Source organism: Chelmon rostratus, chromosome 12 (genome assembly GCF_017976325.1).
Source record: "Chelmon rostratus isolate fCheRos1 chromosome 12, fCheRos1.pri, whole genome shotgun sequence".
NCBI classification, from domain to species: Eukaryota; Metazoa; Chordata; class Actinopteri; order Chaetodontiformes; family Chaetodontidae; genus Chelmon; species Chelmon rostratus.
Genome location: NC_055669.1, coordinates 220,343 through 237,531, shown reverse-complemented (window position 1 = coordinate 237,531; position 17,189 = coordinate 220,343). Strand labels below are relative to the sequence as shown.

General features: G+C 40.4%; 1 protein-coding gene across 2 annotated transcripts in view; it reads left to right on the top strand.

The window, feature by feature from the left end:
• Window positions 1-17,189, top strand: part of tgs1 (trimethylguanosine synthase 1) — a 32,660-nt gene that overhangs the window by 6,626 nt on the left and 8,845 nt on the right. For both annotated transcript variants that reach the window (XR_006007266.1, XM_041949980.1), the window contains exons 6-12: window positions 2,336-2,872; window positions 5,959-6,079; window positions 7,085-7,171; window positions 8,546-8,690; window positions 10,326-10,713; window positions 10,825-10,989; window positions 14,047-14,193. Coding sequence is in view for 1 of the 2 variants with exons in the window: in XM_041949980.1 (XP_041805914.1) it covers window positions 2,336-2,872; window positions 5,959-6,079; window positions 7,085-7,171; window positions 8,546-8,690; window positions 10,326-10,713; window positions 10,825-10,989; window positions 14,047-14,193 (1,590 nt within the window). In the remaining variant the exon portion in view is untranslated. The remainder of the gene's footprint in view (window positions 1-2,335; window positions 2,873-5,958; window positions 6,080-7,084; window positions 7,172-8,545; window positions 8,691-10,325; window positions 10,714-10,824; window positions 10,990-14,046; window positions 14,194-17,189) is intronic.

Below are 17,189 nucleotides of genomic sequence, written 5' to 3'. Positions count from 1 at the left end.
GGGACCACCACCCCGGTCTGCCAGTCCAGGGGCACTGTCCCCAACTGCCATGCGATGTTGCAGAGGCGTGTCAGCCAAGACAGCCCCACAACATCCAGAGATTTGGAGGTACTCAGAGGTACTCAGGGCAGATCTCATCCACCCTGGCGCCTTGCCACCTAGGAGCTTCCGAACTACCTCTGTGACCTCAGCCTGAGTAATGAAAGAGCCAACCTCTGGGTCCCCAGCCCCTGCTCCCTCTACGGAAGGCGTGGCAGTGGAAGGTCAGATGACACGACCACAAAGTTGATCATTGACCTCCGGCCTAGGGTGTCCTGGTGCCACGTGCGCTGATGGACACCCTTATGCTTGAACATGGTGTTAGTTATGGACAAACTGTGACTAGCACAGACATCCCCCAGTACAACAATGGAGTCCCCAGTCGGAGCACTTTCCAGCGCCCCTCCCATGGACTCCAAGAAGGGCGGGTACTCTTCACTGTTGTTCGGCAAGTAGGCCGCCTCTCACCGCGGGCAACTCCAGACTGGTTCCAGAACCCAGACTGTGCGTGGAGGTGAGCCCTACTATCTCTAGCCTGTACCGCTCAACCTCCCGCACTAGCTCGGGCTCCTTCCCCCCCAGCGAGGTGACATTCCATGCCCCCATTGCCAGATTCCAAGTCCAGGGATTGAGCCATCGGGGCCCCCGCCCACGACTGCCACCCAAATCCCAGCGCATCGGCCCCTTCTGATCCCTCCTGCGGGTGATGGGCCTACTGGAGGGGAGTCCTTAAATAATCTTAAATAAAAGTCATTCAGCTCTGTTGCCCTCTGCTGGTCATTCAGGGTGCTGAGACGCTTTTGAGCAGGAGTCATGTTGGTGATTCTCCTCATAGTGTCCCACATTTGTCTGGAGTTGTTTGCAGCAAAGTTTTTTTTTTCTGTCTCTTTGTGTTTCTTTTTAGCTTTTAGTTACTTGAAAGAAGGCTGCTGATAATATCGACAGTCAAACAGTCCATGATAGTAAAAGCATGTGAGTGTGTGTGATTGAGAGAGAGCACATAAAAAACTCAATTCACTTGTTTTATTGTTGGGAAGCATGCTAAGGTGGAGGCTGATTAGGTTTTACCAGAACATTATTTCGCTGGTCTGGCTCTAAACGCTCAGCAGACTATGTATTAGCAATGGGGACAATGTATATAATTGGAGAATAGTGTGTGTTCGCATGAAAGTCACATGAAAAACTCTACAGCTCACGACTAATACAATAAGGTAGTGTTAAGACCGGAGTAAACACAAGCGGCAGCTTTGCTATCTCGTATAACCTCCCGATATATCTGTGAATCACTTGAAACAATGCTGTTGGTAATGTCGATGTACAAACAGTCCGTGATAGTAGAAGCCTGTGTATGTGATTGTGAGAGAGAGTAAGAAATTCAATTTAGTCTTGTTTTGTTGCAGGGAAGTACGCTGAGATGAAGGCTGACTAGCTTTTAGCATAACATTAGCTCAATAGTTGTGCTCTAAACATTTAGCAGACTCAATGGGAGAATGTCTGTTATGTAGAGAAAAGTGTGAGTTTGCATGAAAGACACATGAAAAACTTTACAACTCACAACTACTAACATTGCTGTGAGCTTTCTGGTCTTATGATCTAAAATATTAAAGTGAAGATGAGATGCTATGGGCTATTTAGTGTTTAACAGTTGGTCTAATCCCTTGCAACAAGGCTCTGATAATATTGATATGGAAATAGTGATAGTAGTAAGAAGTGTGTGTTTGAGGGAGTAAAATTCAGGAGTGATTTATCTGAAGGTCATTTCAGTTATTGTGACATTTTACTTTATTGACAGTGTATAAAATTCAGGGAGCTATTATATAAGTTTTTATTTAACTTTACAAGTGTTACTGCTGAGCTTGTTAATGCCATATACTTTTTTTGTGTTTGAACTTAAAACAAATATAAGTCATTTCAGTTATATTTAAATGTTACTGTGGAAACATTTCAGGTAGCTATTTATTTAAGTTTTTATTCGACTTTATAAGAGATGCTTCTGAGTCTAGGAACTCCATGCACTTCTGGAGCTATTTATTTTATATTTGTTAGGTTAAATAAACATCCTTTAGGCATTTTAATTAAGTTAAGTTAGCTAAATATCGGTTATCAGCCTCCTTAACTACTAATAATCGGTATCGTTATCTGTCCTGATTCCTGAAAAACCCATGTCTGTCGATCTGTAGTAATTTCTTTGTTGTAAAGCACTTTGAGCTGCAATTCATCAGGACAAAACATTAAATGCCTGAATTATCAAATATTGATTATCAATTTTTGTCAATTTCCTGTGTATCTCTTGAAGCTCAACAAGGTGAAGCTTTGCTATGGAGCAGCTGGCTGGAGAAACATCCAGAGACTGATCTGCTACCTGCCAAAGAAGGAACAGCAACTGCCTACTGGGATGACCCAGACACAAAGGCTGCCTGGGACGAACATGCTTCTGAAACCTACTACTCCTACTGGGAGCAATACTCATACTGGGCAGCACAGGGCTGGACTACTGACCAGTCCATCTGGAATGGGGACACTGGTGGAGAAGCAGCAGAGGTGATGGACAGAGGCATAGAGACACACCCAAAGGAATGGAGGGCTGTAGAGACTGGAGATGAGAGCCAACAGACGGAAGAAGTCAAGACTCTTTATGATGGCATTAAGATTTTGAATCATCATTTTGCTCAGAACTGCACATTAGAAGCAGGTGGGGGCTCTTTGACTGACAGACAACATATGAGTGTGGCTGATGTCAGAGAGCTCTGTGGTTCTGATGATCCCTCGGATGGTGGGAATGATCGGAAGAGACCTGCTGCCTCCTCACGGCAGAACACAGCTGAGCATACAGGTAATACCTCGATTCGGTGTTTGGGTGTCAAAACAATCAAATGAAGTTTATTGTCACATGTCAACAGTGTGTATGCAACCCTGAAGTGTTTATACCAGTTCCCTCTCTAGCAGTTCCATCTTGTCTGCACATTGTAAAGTGTCAAGCAGCAAAGGAGCAGCCAAATTTTCTGTGCAATGTGCAGCTTTTCTTTAATTTGCATGCATATTCCTCATCTATTTTTCAATACTGATGCATATGATTGACACTGAACCTAAAACGAAACGAACAAAGTAGGTGATTTTCCTATTCTAACATATATATAGTCATAGCTATAAAAACTATAATGATACCGTGTACCCTTGTTTTTGGAGAAGCCTCCATTTATATGTTTTAGGAAGTAAATAGAATACATTATTTAATTTACAAATTTTTAAATGTATTTATTCAGTACCATTTTGAGCATCACCGTCATGTTTACATGTGTATTTTTGAAAAAGTCTACTTGAAGCATAAATAAATGCTTAAGATCGTAGTTACACCCCTGAGATGCAAACCTGCATGTAGCCGGTGCAGAGAGCTGCAGAGATTAAAATGAGAGCATAGCTGTTGAGTGAGATTTGCGAGTAAAAAACGCCTCTGATATGATTATGGCCTAGACATGGGTTTAGATTAAAAAAAACTAAATTTCACAAAACTTCACCTCCACTTCACAGAAAAGTGTGGAAGCACCTTCCTCATCAAGCATTTGTTGCTGCAGGGCACACAGAATGCATTAGATGGTTCTTCTTTGTCATTCCAAGATTCCTCCATGATGTGATCCTGATGTCGAGTTGAATATCCAATTTATTCCCCCGTTCAGAAAATCATTTTGAATTTGCTTTTTGTTTAAACCTTGTATTGCTTCATTCAGTTCACTTTCGGCTCTGCACACTTGCTCATCTCACAAACCAAAAACTGTTGCATGTCAACACTGCAAGCAGACCTTTTGAATAACTTCAATCTTGAAAGAGTTTTCCAAAAGCCCAATTTTCAGTGTCCTAAAACTGCATTTGTGTGTGGATAAATGGTGTAAAACTCATAGAAAAAGCCTCAATTTAATTCGATTTCCTCAAACACTAGAGTGTAAGTCCCTACACTGTGCCTTATGCTCTCATGAGCGTGTCAGATGGGGAGTTAAGTTGTGGCAATGGTTTGTCGGTAGCTTAGCTGGTTGTTTGGCTTCAGATGCCATGGCCAACTTCAAAAACCTGCCACCGACTTTTATCAAGGTCCTTTCTTCAGTGCAGTCATCCACAAAGGAAGCAGACTGACGAAACTGAATGATCATATCTTCTGCTTCCTGCAGGTCTTCAACAGAGAGATCATTTTTTTACATTTTTCCCTGTATTAATTTAAGCCTGTATTGTTTGCAAGCTTTCAGTGCAGATTTGATACACAGAATCCTTGGAACATCTCCCTTGATGTGATGCCATTGGGAATTGTACGTGAGAAATTTGTTTACTGTATCAATGCAGTCTTTCATCATCACATCTGAGGAGAAGTTTTATGGATGTTGCTGCAAAGAATATACAAATTCTAAAGCATGGATGTTTCACGCACATCTTCAGCGTGGCACTACAGAAGATCTATACAGTTGCCACAGTTTCCATTTGGAGACCCAGGTCTAGTATCACCAATACAGTATCCAACCAAACTTCAAATATGGTCATAATCTCCTTTTCCCGAGTTCCAGTATTGCATAATGCTGATGGGGCTGCTGTTTTTTGATTAAGGTAAAATGTGTGAAATCTTGTCATAATTAGGGTATAAATTCTTGACTTATGGCCAAAAACATGTTTTCTGAGGTCACAGTGACCTTGACCTTTGACCAACAAATTCTAATCAGATAATCTTTGAGGCCAAGTGGACATTTGTGAAGTAATGAAGTTCTGCATAGGTGATCCTGAGATATTGCATACATGAGAATGGAACAGATGTGAGGTTAAAGCAACCTTAACCTTTGACCTCTGACCACCAAAATCTAATCATTTCATCCTTGAGTCCAAGTGAACATTTGTGTCAAATTTAAAAATATCCTTTGACCACCACATTCTAATAAGTTCATCCTTGAGTCCAAGTGGTCTTTTGTGCCAAATGCAATGAAGTTTCCTACAGGTGTTCTTAAGATATTGTGTTCATGACAGTCGAAGGTAATTTAGGTCCAAGTGACCTTGATGTTTGGCCACTAAAATCAAGTCAGGTCATGCTCGAGTCGAAGTGAATTCATGCCAAATATGAAGAAATTCCGTCAAGGCTTTCTTGAGATACCACATTCCTGAGAATGGGACATTTATATAATCGTGTTTCACTTTCAGTGAAGTCGTGAACCTCACCCCATCCTTGCTTGTGAATAATTGAGCCTTTTGAGGATGCCCCTTTCATGCCCAACCATGGTACTATCACCTGCTACCAGTTAACCTGTTTACCAGTGCAATGTTCCAGACAGGTGTTTTCCATAACTTTTCCCTCTTTTGTTGCCTCTGTCCCAACTTGAAATCTGTTGTGCCATCAAATTCAGAATAAGCACAAAAACAAAAATTGTGATTCAAATTTCAGATCAGGCATGCCTCATCTAATTAAAGATCTAGTGTGTCGAATTTAATGGGATCCAAAGGCAGGAATGGAAAATAATATTTATAGTTCTTTTTTCATTACTGTATAATCACCTGAAATGTTTTCATTACCTTAGAATTATCCATTATATCTACTAAGGGAGCAGTTAATCTTCCATGGAGTCCGCCATGTTTCTACAGTTGCACAGAGTGAACAAACCAAACATTGTCCCTCGAGAGGGATTGTCAACTTTTTAGCGGCCACCTTTGGTCCTCCTACACCCTTGGAAGGAGAGGGTGAGGCGAGGGTTATTCAGTTGTTTGCATTATGCACCCTCACTGCAAGATGTCCCTAAATCCTACACACTGGATATTAACACCAGCTGTTTTCAGGCCATAGTTTATCCAAAATCACATATTAGGTTTGTAGTGATTGTGATGTAGTTTTATAGATGTATAGATGTATTTGGTGTGAGTTGTGCTGATAAAATATCTTTTATATTTTTGACTCAGATTCTCAGCATGCCGCCACCTGCCGTGACAGTCAGTATGGCTCAAGCAATAAAATGCCAAATAGAGAAGACGATGACCAGGATGATGAACCCCCAAGAGGACATGCTAAAGTGAAACGCAGGTCAGATTGCATGTGTTTTTTTATTCTGGTTTCTTTTGTGGACAAAGATGTGCTTTGTACCCTCTCGCAAATATCTATATAATCTTTTGTTAGAATTGGATGAAAAGATGCAAGGGGATATTGTGACTGCAGCAATCAGCAGCACACACACACACACACCAAAAAGATTGATGATCGACTTTGTGGTTGCAGCAGAGCTGTCAACTGATTACCACCTAGTCGTTAGTTGGATCAGATGGCTCAGGAGGCTGCTGGACAGGTCTGGTAAACCCATACATGTAGTGATAATGAACTTTGACCATCTGGTTGAGGCTCCTTTCTGCAAGTTCTTCAACTCATACCTCTGGAAGAAATTCTTGGGCATCCCAAGCAAAAATGGAGACATGGAGTCCAAGTGGGCCTTGTTTAAAGCCTCCATTGTGGAGGCAGCTGTAAAGGCTGTAAAGCTAAAGAAGGAGGATTTCCGGGCTTGGTTTGTGGAGGGGTCTCCTAAAGTAGCACATGACCAGAGGCCAGACAGGTTGCTGTTTCTGTGGTCGAAACAAAAACCTCTGTGTGATAGGAGTTTGGGGATGCTATGGAGAGGGTCTTTTGCTTGGCCTCTAGGAATTTCTGGCAAACAATTACTCAACTCGAGAAGGGAAAGCAGGGCTTGGTTCAAGCTGTGTTTAGCTGGAGAGGAGAAGTGCTGACTCTTACTGGGGATATTTTCAAGCACTTTGAGGAACTCTTAAACTTGACTGACTGATTGCTGAACCTCAGATCCAAGAGGAGCAATGTAGATTCTGTCCTGGCCATGAAAGAGGGAAGGTTGCCAGGGAGTCAATCAAGAGGGATTCAAGATTCAAGATTCCTTTATTGTCATTGAGCATGTCAATGAAATTTACATTGCAACCCCCATTTCCTCACAACTCACTAACCTGCTGAAATAGAGAAAGATTCTAGAAAGCGAAATAACAATCTTGAATGAATCTTGAAGCGGTATTTTTTTCTGTTTGTCTGCAGTCATGAGCTGGATGTGGAGGAGAGCCCAAATCTGACACCCAAAGAAGCTTGGAGTAAACTTGGACTCAAACGCAACCCAGAGCCGCTGTAAGTCTGATCTGTTCAAGCTGCTGTTTTGTTTTTTTGTTTCTTTTATTTCTTGTCCACTGGATCTGGATGCATTGCATTCTAGTTGGTCCACAGCTCTGTTGTGACTTAAATGTCCACTGAAAGTATGTTAAAAGTGGAGCATCCTTCAGCAGTCTTTTCTTCAGCCAAATTTCATGTTATTTACAGTTGTTTAACCAACTTTTTTGTGTTTTACAGCATCTTGAGAACTTGTTTGCAGCTCACAACAGATGTTTTCTGGCTGTCCTTGATTTTTTTTACTGTACTATTAGATGGCATTTTGTATCTTTATTTCCTGAATAGTTACAACAAAACAACAACCCCCCCTAAAACAGTAACAATAATCAATAAATAATCATCAATAATACTGTATATATAGTCAATAAATATAGTCTTATTTATACATTCAAAATGTATTCATTAATTCACAAGTGAATTTCAGTCTTAAGAGACATGACCCATTTTAACAAAAATAGACCATAAAGATAAAGGAACTGAGACAGTAACTGTTGAGATCAGCATACCAATTAGAACGGCAGTGGATGGCAGTAGGGGTCAATTCACAGTTGTCTCAAGACACTTTCCATATAGCAGGTCAGGAAATTCCCCCACAAGCAAACACTTGCTGACAGTTATGAAGCCTTAGCACTATATAACCCCATGTAGTGAACATTGGTTAACTAAACTATCAGGAGATGGTTCATGAGCCTCAAAATGCTGTTTCCCTCATGTTCAGTGAGGGAAAGTGCCATTTAAAAGAAAAATTCATACACATTCACAGTGAGAGTATATCATTTTTAACTGGTATGCTTTCACTGAGGTATCACTGGGTGTGATGTCCTCCTAACAAAATAAGCGATGTCTAAGTGATTAAAAAATGCCTCTCCGACCCACACATGCTGAGAGCTGTTTCTGACACTTTTCCCATCCCATTTATAACGGTGAGAATAGACTACATATCAGAAACACCTCTTGTTATAAGTTCAGTTCAGCAGCAGCACAAACTATAGCCTACAAACTGATCATACATTTTTTAATGAACACCTCTCTAAAACAGTTTTAACAGCCTGAACACAAGTTAATTTTTTAGTTTTTTTACAGCTTGGCATAGTTTTATCAAAGTGGACTCAATAAACAGCCAACTGAGGGTATACATGAACAATGTAAAAATGAGAGTGATCGAGTGAGATTTATTATTATTAATTAATTATTTTGGTCTTTGCTCAAAAAGTTTGAAGGGCATTATTTTCACAGAGAAAATCATATGTACTGTGTGTATGTGAAATGTTATGGTGTTTACACAGTAAATGTCTCTTTGGATGAGGTTGTACTGTTTTTGTGTTTGTATCTCAGGTTCGACAGTGTGTTGAGCTTTAAAGGCAGTGCTGATCAAAAGTGTCAGAGGAAAAAAACATTCTGCAGCATAGGCAAACATACCAGGTTCTCAGAGACGGGTGGAGACAACACACAGCCACTGATCAGCACCTCCCTCTACAAGGTACAGCCCATAAAGTGGGTTTACTGATCCACCTATAAGACTTGGGACAGCTGGGAGAACAGCTGGGAGACAGTATAGTGCAGGTTACATACTTTTTGCAGAAAACCTCTTGTCCATCTTGCTTGACTTTGAACCATTGATTCTGTAACAATAAGTTCCAGTGTCTTCAAATCACATCACCAGCAATATGTGGATTTTAAATGTACTCATGGTTCTGATAAGAATAGGAGATGTGGAAATGACATAAATGTATCAAATATACGTAATCATCACGTATTTGTGTAATGGTAAATGGACTGTATGTATATAACTTTTCTAGTCTGACGACCACTCAAAGTGCTTTTACACCACAAGCCTGCATTCACCCATTCACACAATGGTAGTTAGGTCACCTGCTCATTATTCATTAATACACTGACACACCGATGCGCAGCATCGGGAGAAGTTTGAGTTTCAGTATCTTGCCCAAAGATACTTCGACAGGTAGGCTGCCACAGCCATGGATCGAACCACCACCGACCTTCTGATAGGTGGGGGACCACTCTACCTCCTGAGCCGCAGTCGCCGCCAAAAAATGTCATCAAATTGCAGCGTCATCAACAATTTGGAACATGTAAATCCTCTTGATTAGTAATATACAAGTTAAAGGTGTTTCCATTTACATTTAGATTAACTTTGTGTATGAACCTATGAATAGTCTTTTCAACAAATCTCAAAACAGTAATTTGTCATTAATCATTGGCTCAAATTAATAAAACCATATGAAAGCATAAGAGTTGGCTCTTATGATCCAAAACCATGTAAGACATTTTTCTGCATCTCTCTCCACAAACTTGATTAGAATTGGTCAGTAAATAAGAAGGTTTTTTTTAATGATTTTTCTTGCATCAGGAGTCTAGAATAATGTCCATAATAATGTCTGGTCAGTTTGATCCATTTAATTCTAATTCCCAGCCTTTGGAAGGTTTAGGTTGGAAAAGAAACATGACTTTACCTTTATTGTACAGAAAACTAAATGTCATCAGACACAAAGTGAGTCTTATTCATACTTCATACTTTCATTTTTTCCTGATCTGTGTCCCTTAAAAAAGCTAAAAGCTCTACTATTGTCATTTACTATTGCAATGTAATACAAAAATATTTTTCTAATGTGGACGGTGGGATCACGTCACCATTTCAATTTCAAATTCAATTTTGTTTATATAGCACCAAATCACAACAGAAGTTGAAGTTTGACGATCTCAAAGAGATCCCATTTGTGAACTTCAATTACAGTATGAACTCTCCCTCGCTTCTTGCCACTGTAAAGTCAGTGTCTGGCCCTGAGGGTTTCATTAAAAATGCAGTGCCATTTTGCTTCTACATAGGTGAACAATATTCATTTTTGTGAAAGGAAGCCTCTATTGAATGTCTTTACATGACGGATAGTTACTTGAATGTTGGAAATCCATACTGGTTAACCGCAATCTATGACATGGCCTTTTAAAGATGCAAAAAACAGTATTGCATAGTGTTCCATCACCACCCCTAGGGATTGTCAATGACAGTCAAAAATGGAAAGTAGCTAAATGGGCATTTATTAGTATGGATGTTAGATAGAAGAGTAGTTAAGAGAAGACTTTGTTTGTTTTGCAGGTCCAAAAGTTTCTTGAAAAGAACCAGCCGGAGACACAGATGACTCAATGTGACCAGGGTGAGATGGGAGGGGGAAGCAAACAGGAACCGAAGGACAGGCCTCCATTTTTGGGAAAAATGACAGGAGAAGAGGAAAAGAGGAGGAGGAAGGAGATGAAGTGTGCTGAGGAAGGAAATAAAGAGACTGTGGGAGAAGACAGTTCCAATTCTCTGTGCAGTTTTGATGCAGAGAGGAGAAAGTGCATTCAACCTAGCACCTCCTTCAGCTCTGTTACTGGAAATGTGGATAGTAAGAGGGAGGAGGAGGAGGAGCAGCCCAGTAGAGTAGAGTTAACACACCTAGATATTCCTAAATTTCTCCTGTCTGATGCACCTGAAGGCAGCAATGGTAAGCATAGCATCTGTCAAATGATTCCAACATGTTTTTAAATAAGGCAATCCTGGTAAAATTTGATGCAATCTTATAATGAAGAATGTGTGTATGTATGTCTGTGTGTAGAGGTAAGTGTGAAAGACAGAAAGAAGCTTAAGAAGAAGAAGAGGAAACAAGGGAGGAAGCAGCAGGTCCCAGCAGAGATGGCAGCTGAACCTGAACTGGCTAAATACTGGGCTCAACGCTACAGACTCTTCTCTCGCTTCGATCAAGGGATCAGACTGGACCGAGGTCAGTCTGCACTCTAAATGCATGCTTAAAACTAAAAAAGAATTAATTTAATTGCCATCTGCTCAAAATGAAGCATTGCAAGCAGGTGGGCTTTTTATTTACCACAACTGCAGAAGGTAACAGGCAAATTTCATTTTTGAAAATGATTTCCGTATTTCTTTAACTTTTTCAAAAAAGTTTGGACATGGCCTCTTGCATCACTTCTTGTTGTAACAAGAGGCCAATTGCTGTAATTTTGAATGTTTTCCCATTTTGTATTTTGTATAACCAAAAGTATATTGAAATATACATAAATACACACACATGTATATATACAGTTGTGCTCATAAGTTTACATACTCTGGCAGAATTTATGATTTCTTGGCCATTTTTCAGACAATATGAATGATCACACAAAAACCTTTCACTCATGGTTAGTGTTGTGCTACAGTTATTTACTATCAAACAACTGTGTTTATTCTTTTTAAATTATAATGACAATAGAAAGTACCCAAATGGCCCTGATCAAAAGTTTCCATACCCTGGAGGTTTGGCCTGATAACAGGCACACAAGTTGACACAAACAGGTTTGAATGGCTACTAAAGGTAACCATCCTCACCTGTGATCTATTTGCTTGTAATCGGTGTGTGTATAAAAGGTCAGTGAGTTTCTGGGTTCTTGACAGACCCTTCATCTTTCATCCAGTGCTGCACTGACATTTCTGGCTTCTAAATCATGGGGAAAGCAAAAGAATTGTCAAAGGATCTGCGGGAAAAGGTAATTGAACTGTATAAAAACAGGAAAGGGATATAAAAAGATATCCAAGGATCTGAAAATGCCTATCAGCAGTGTTCAGACATTAATTAAGAAATGGAAACTAAGGGATTCTGTTGAAACTAAACCAGTCAGGTAAACCAACAAGAATTTTAGCCACAGCTGCCAGAAAAAATGCTCGGGATGCAAAGAAAAGCCCTCAAATAACTTCAGCTGAAATACAGGAGTCTCTGAAAAAAACTGGCATGGCTGTTTCAAGGTGCACAATAGGGGCTCCATGGTTGAGTCGCCAGAAGAAAGCCCTTTCTACGCAAATGCCACAAAGCATCTCACTTATAATATGCCAAACAGCACAGAGACAAGCCTCAAAACTTCAGGAACAAAGTCATTTGGAGTGATGAGACCAAAATTGAACTTTTTGGCCACAATCATAAATGCTACATTTGGAGAGGTAGTAAGTACACAATCCCTGCTGTGAAACATAGCTGATGTTTTGGGGATGTGTGAGCTACAGAGGCACAGGAAACTCGGTAAAAATTGATAGCAAGATGAATGCAGCATGTTATCAGAAAATACTGGAGGAAAACTTGCACTCATCAGCCCAGAAGCTGCACATGGGACGTACTTGGACGTTCCAACATGATAACAATCCAAAGCACAAGGCCAAGTCTACCTGTCAGTGGCTACAACAGCATAAAGTAAAGGTTCTGGAGTAGCCATCTCAGTGTCCTGACCTCAATATCATTGAGCCACTCATGGGAGATCTCATACGTGCAGTTCATGCAAGGCAGCCCAAGAATTTACAGGAGCTGGAGGCTTTCTACAACTACCACAAAAGACTTCAAGCTGTCATTGATGTCAAAGGGGGGAATACGCGGTATTAAGAACTGGGGTATGTAAACTTTTGATCAGGGTTATTTGAGTAGTTTCTGTTATCGATATAATTTAAAAAGAGTAAATACAGTTGTTTGATAATAAATGGCTTCACCCAACCACTTACCATGCCTGAAAGAAACGTTTTTGTGTTATCATTCATATTCTATGGAAAATTACCAAGAAATCATAAATTCTGCCAGGGTATGTAAACTTATGAGCACAACTGTACATATATACACACATGTGTATATACATGCATACATACACACCTATATACAAGAGAGATATAAACAGATTATATTGCACGGATAGGAATTTCTTGCACCATGTATATTATTGCTCTGAGAGGTTCTGTTGGTTGTTTAGCAGTCTGATGGATGTTGGCAGGAATGAGTTCTTGTAGCGGTTCAGCCTGGCTCTGGGGGCCCTGAGTCTCCTGCCGGAAGGTAGAAGCTGGAACTCATGGTGTAAAATGTGAGTCGGGTCAGACACAATTTTCTGTGCCAGTCCGGTGTCGGACTGCTCATAAAGCAACTGAAGTGGAGGATGGTTCCTGACCCCCATAATGTTCATGGCAGTCCGCACCAGACTGGCAATCTGTGACCTCAACTGCACAGTCAGGTCGCCGTACCAGGCCTCAATGCTGTATCTCATGATACTTTCCAGTGCAGTAGAAGAGCAACATGATCCTCTGCTCCACTCCATAGACCCTTAGTCTGCGTAGAAAGTAGAGGCGCTGTTGGAGTTTGGAGCAGAGGCTTCCAACATGTACCTTCCAGCTGAGTGTGTTGTCAATGTGGACCCCCAGATACCTGTATGAACCCACCTGACTGATGTGTTGGTTGTTAATGACGACTGGCCTTTGGTCCAGTATATAGATATAGATAGATATAGATATATATAGATATAGATATATATAGATATAGATATATATAGATATATATGAGAGAGAGAGAGTCAAGTCCATCTTGATACAGTACGTCAATGCCCATCATTAATACATGTAAACAAGTCAAACTTTAAAGGAGGGAATCTCTGTCTGTGTGAATATATGTATCTATGTTTCTCCTATGGTGTTCAGAACAACCAGCAGGTATATTGCTGAGGACCCAAGGAAATGTAATGCTCACTTGACGCTACTCACTCAATGAAATCTGTATATTCCTATAGAAAGATGGTTGTGCCCGGTCAAAGCATGCATTCAGCCAGAGAACAACCCGTAGTTTAAAAACTTCACCCATTATTATCTAATGTGTGGAAGAATTTTAGACAGAGACCCAAGAATGTGGTGTTCTGTAAGCTTTGCAAATTAGAAATGGCTTATCACTGCAAGCTGCTTCATTCATTTGCTTTCACGTGACAATGCAGGGTATCCAGAATTTCTTATATTCTGTCTCACACACGTCACTAACATTTTTGTGTTCCAGAGGGCTGGTTTTCTGTGACACCAGAGAGGATCGCTGAGCACATTGCCCTCAGGGTTGAGCACAGCTTTTCTGACTCTCAGCTGGTCATTGACGCCTTCTGTGGTGTGGGAGGAAACGCCATTCAGTTCGCCCTCACTGGAAAGAGAGGTAAGCCCTGTGTGTGCGTGTGTGTGTGTGTGTGTTATTGCACATCCATTCACCTCGATTAGTTCATTTTACAGCTTTAATAATAATACAAATATGACTAATAATAAGATATAAGGTATATTGTGTGTGCATGATAGTATATGATTGTGGATGTATGGAATTACATAAGTATGTATATAATAATAATAGAAATATGACTAATAATAATAACAATAATAATTGGCTGATGCCCATTATTATTGTTAGGGCTACCTGTGAGACGAGAAAGCACGGGGACTCTCGCTTTAATAGGACATGAACATGTACAGATAGAGAGGGAGATGAAGCGAGAGGAGCTCAGTGCATCATGGGAAATCCGCTGGCAGTCTAAACCTATAGCAACATAACTAGGAGCTGGTCTAAGGCAAATCTGTAAGCTTTGGCTCCAGTTCCAATTCTTGGAAAATTTAGGAACTTTAAGTAAGCCTACATTAGGGTACTATGAGCTCTTTATGATATGCTGGTGCCAGGCCATTTAGCGCTTTGTAGGTAAGGAAGATTTTAAATTATATTCTTAATTTGACAGGGAAACAGAGCATAAATGCTAGTTTTGCTGGGAGAAATATCTCTTTTCACAGATTTTGATCAAGATCAAAGATAACTCCTTAGGATGGTGATGGAGGCCAGGGCAGTGCCATCCAGAGTAGCTGTGTACGATAAGTACTATAACTTTTTTGCTTTGTGCAAATTTAGAAGGAGAAGAGAGGCTTGAAGTTTTAGTAAACTGATTGCTTTCATCTGGCTTCATTGGTAGCAATGAAAATGTATAGTGTGTTTAGTGTGCCAAGAGTTGGCTTTTTAAGAAGATGCTTAATTACACCTACTTTAAAGGACTGTGGTGCATAGCCTGTTGATAAAGAAAGCTTGTCATGATTGAATCAAAATCAGTATTGGCTTTATTCACCAAGCATGTGTGCACGTGTAAGGACTGCGGTTTAAACACTGCACTCAATGAACTCGCGTAGGAAAAAAATGTCATGTTTTGGTGTCACTAGCTAAGTGTTCATCAGGGTGACTTCTTGTGGGAAGAAGCTGTTTTTGTGTCTGGTCTTCTTGTTCAGTGATCTGTCGCGCCTACCAGAGGAGGGAAGTTATGTTCAGGATATGGGGACTGCAGTGATGCTTCCTGCCCTTTTCCTCAGTCTGGAGGTTTGTAAGTCCTGAATGGAGGGCAGGTTGGCACCAATGATTTTCTCAGCACTCCTTACAGTATTCCGGTGTAGAACTGGATTAGCAGCTGTTAAGACAAGTTGAACTTCCTAAGCTGACGCAGGAGGTACATCCTCTGTTGTTGTTGTGCCTTCTTGACAATTGAGGCTATGTCAGAAGTCCACCTTATGTCTTGGAAGACAATTGGAGACGTTTTCTTGGAGACATTGGATCCCAGAAACCTTAAGGTTTCCACAGTGGAAAAAAAAGTCCCTGAGGTCCAGTGTCATCATCACAGTTTTGAGCGTGTTCAGCGTCATGTTGTTCTGACTGCGCCAGAGGACCAGCTGTTCGACCTGCTGTCTGTATGCAGACTCATCACCCTCTCGGATGAAGCCGATAACCGTTGGGTCATCTGCAAACTTCAGGAGTTTAATAGACAGGTCTCCTGAGGTGCAGTTGTTGGTGTAAAGCTGGGGTCACCAACCTTTTTAAAACCGAGAGCTACTTCCTGGCTACTGATTCATGCAAAGGGCTACCAGTTTGATACGCACTTCTGAAATTGCCAATTTGCTCAATTTACCTTTAGCTGTATGTTTTCATTAATAATTAATGATATTCATCCTCGTGAAGACACTGATCATGTTGATGATTTCTTACAATAAATATCAACAATGATTTAATAAGATAGGAAACAGATAAATCTCAATGTGCAACACTTTTCTATATTTTCTTCAAGTGCAAGTGTTTTTCAAATTGAACTTTTTCAAATGATCACTTCTACAACAGTCCCAGGAAATCACAATGTCCCATTTTCAATAGCCACTAACATTTTTCAACAAATCATGAACTACTTTGCACCTGCAATTTCCCAGCTTGGGATAAATAAAGTCTATCTATCTATCTATCTATCTATCTATCTATCTATCTATCTATCTATCTATCTATCTATCTATCTATCTATCTATCTATCTATCTATCTATCTATCTATCTATCTATCTATCTATCTATCTATCATGTTTGTATGAATAATAATCATCATGCAAAATACAAAAATAAACTTTCAAATTTTTAAATAAATCTGACTCGTCACACTGGATGCTAAACCACCTGCACCTCACCAGATCACGGTCCAGCTGGTTGGACATCGCTGACACTCTTCTTACCTAGTTGCCCCCAGTTGAACATCGGAGAGAGTGGAAATGACATCGGTTCCATATTACTCGTCTTCAAGTACAGTTTTAGCAATTAGCATCATTACTTCTTTGACAACCTCTCTGTCTGAAAAGGCCTCCTTCATCATGAAAATGATATGTTTTCTTTCTTTTTTCTGACATCTTTTTGGGGGTCAGTCATCTCCTCATTTTTGCTGTGCCCACTAGCTTGTTTCCACCATGATTGTATGATTGCCATCAAACGCTACGTTTTGCTCATGTACAGAATACTGACCTTTGAACTATGCTAGGTCAGAGTTCATTTATATTCGTCGTCGTCGCCACTGTCGTCATCGTCGTCATCATCTTCAGCCACTACATCCTCTTCATCCTCAGGTGGACTGACGGTCTGAACAGTCAAAAACAAACCACTGCACCTACCTCAGCACGAGCCAAAGTGCTTAAATCACCTCTAACACCTGTAACAATAATAATGCCTTCACATTAAGCTCTTACAGTATGTGACAGTATGTGACTTAAGATCTGATGCAATTGTAACTAAACTAGTGATGTAGCAGGCTAAGTGCGAAAATCCAAAGGAAATTAAATGAATTTAGAATTTTGTCACTGATTGCAAATCTGTGCATGAGGAA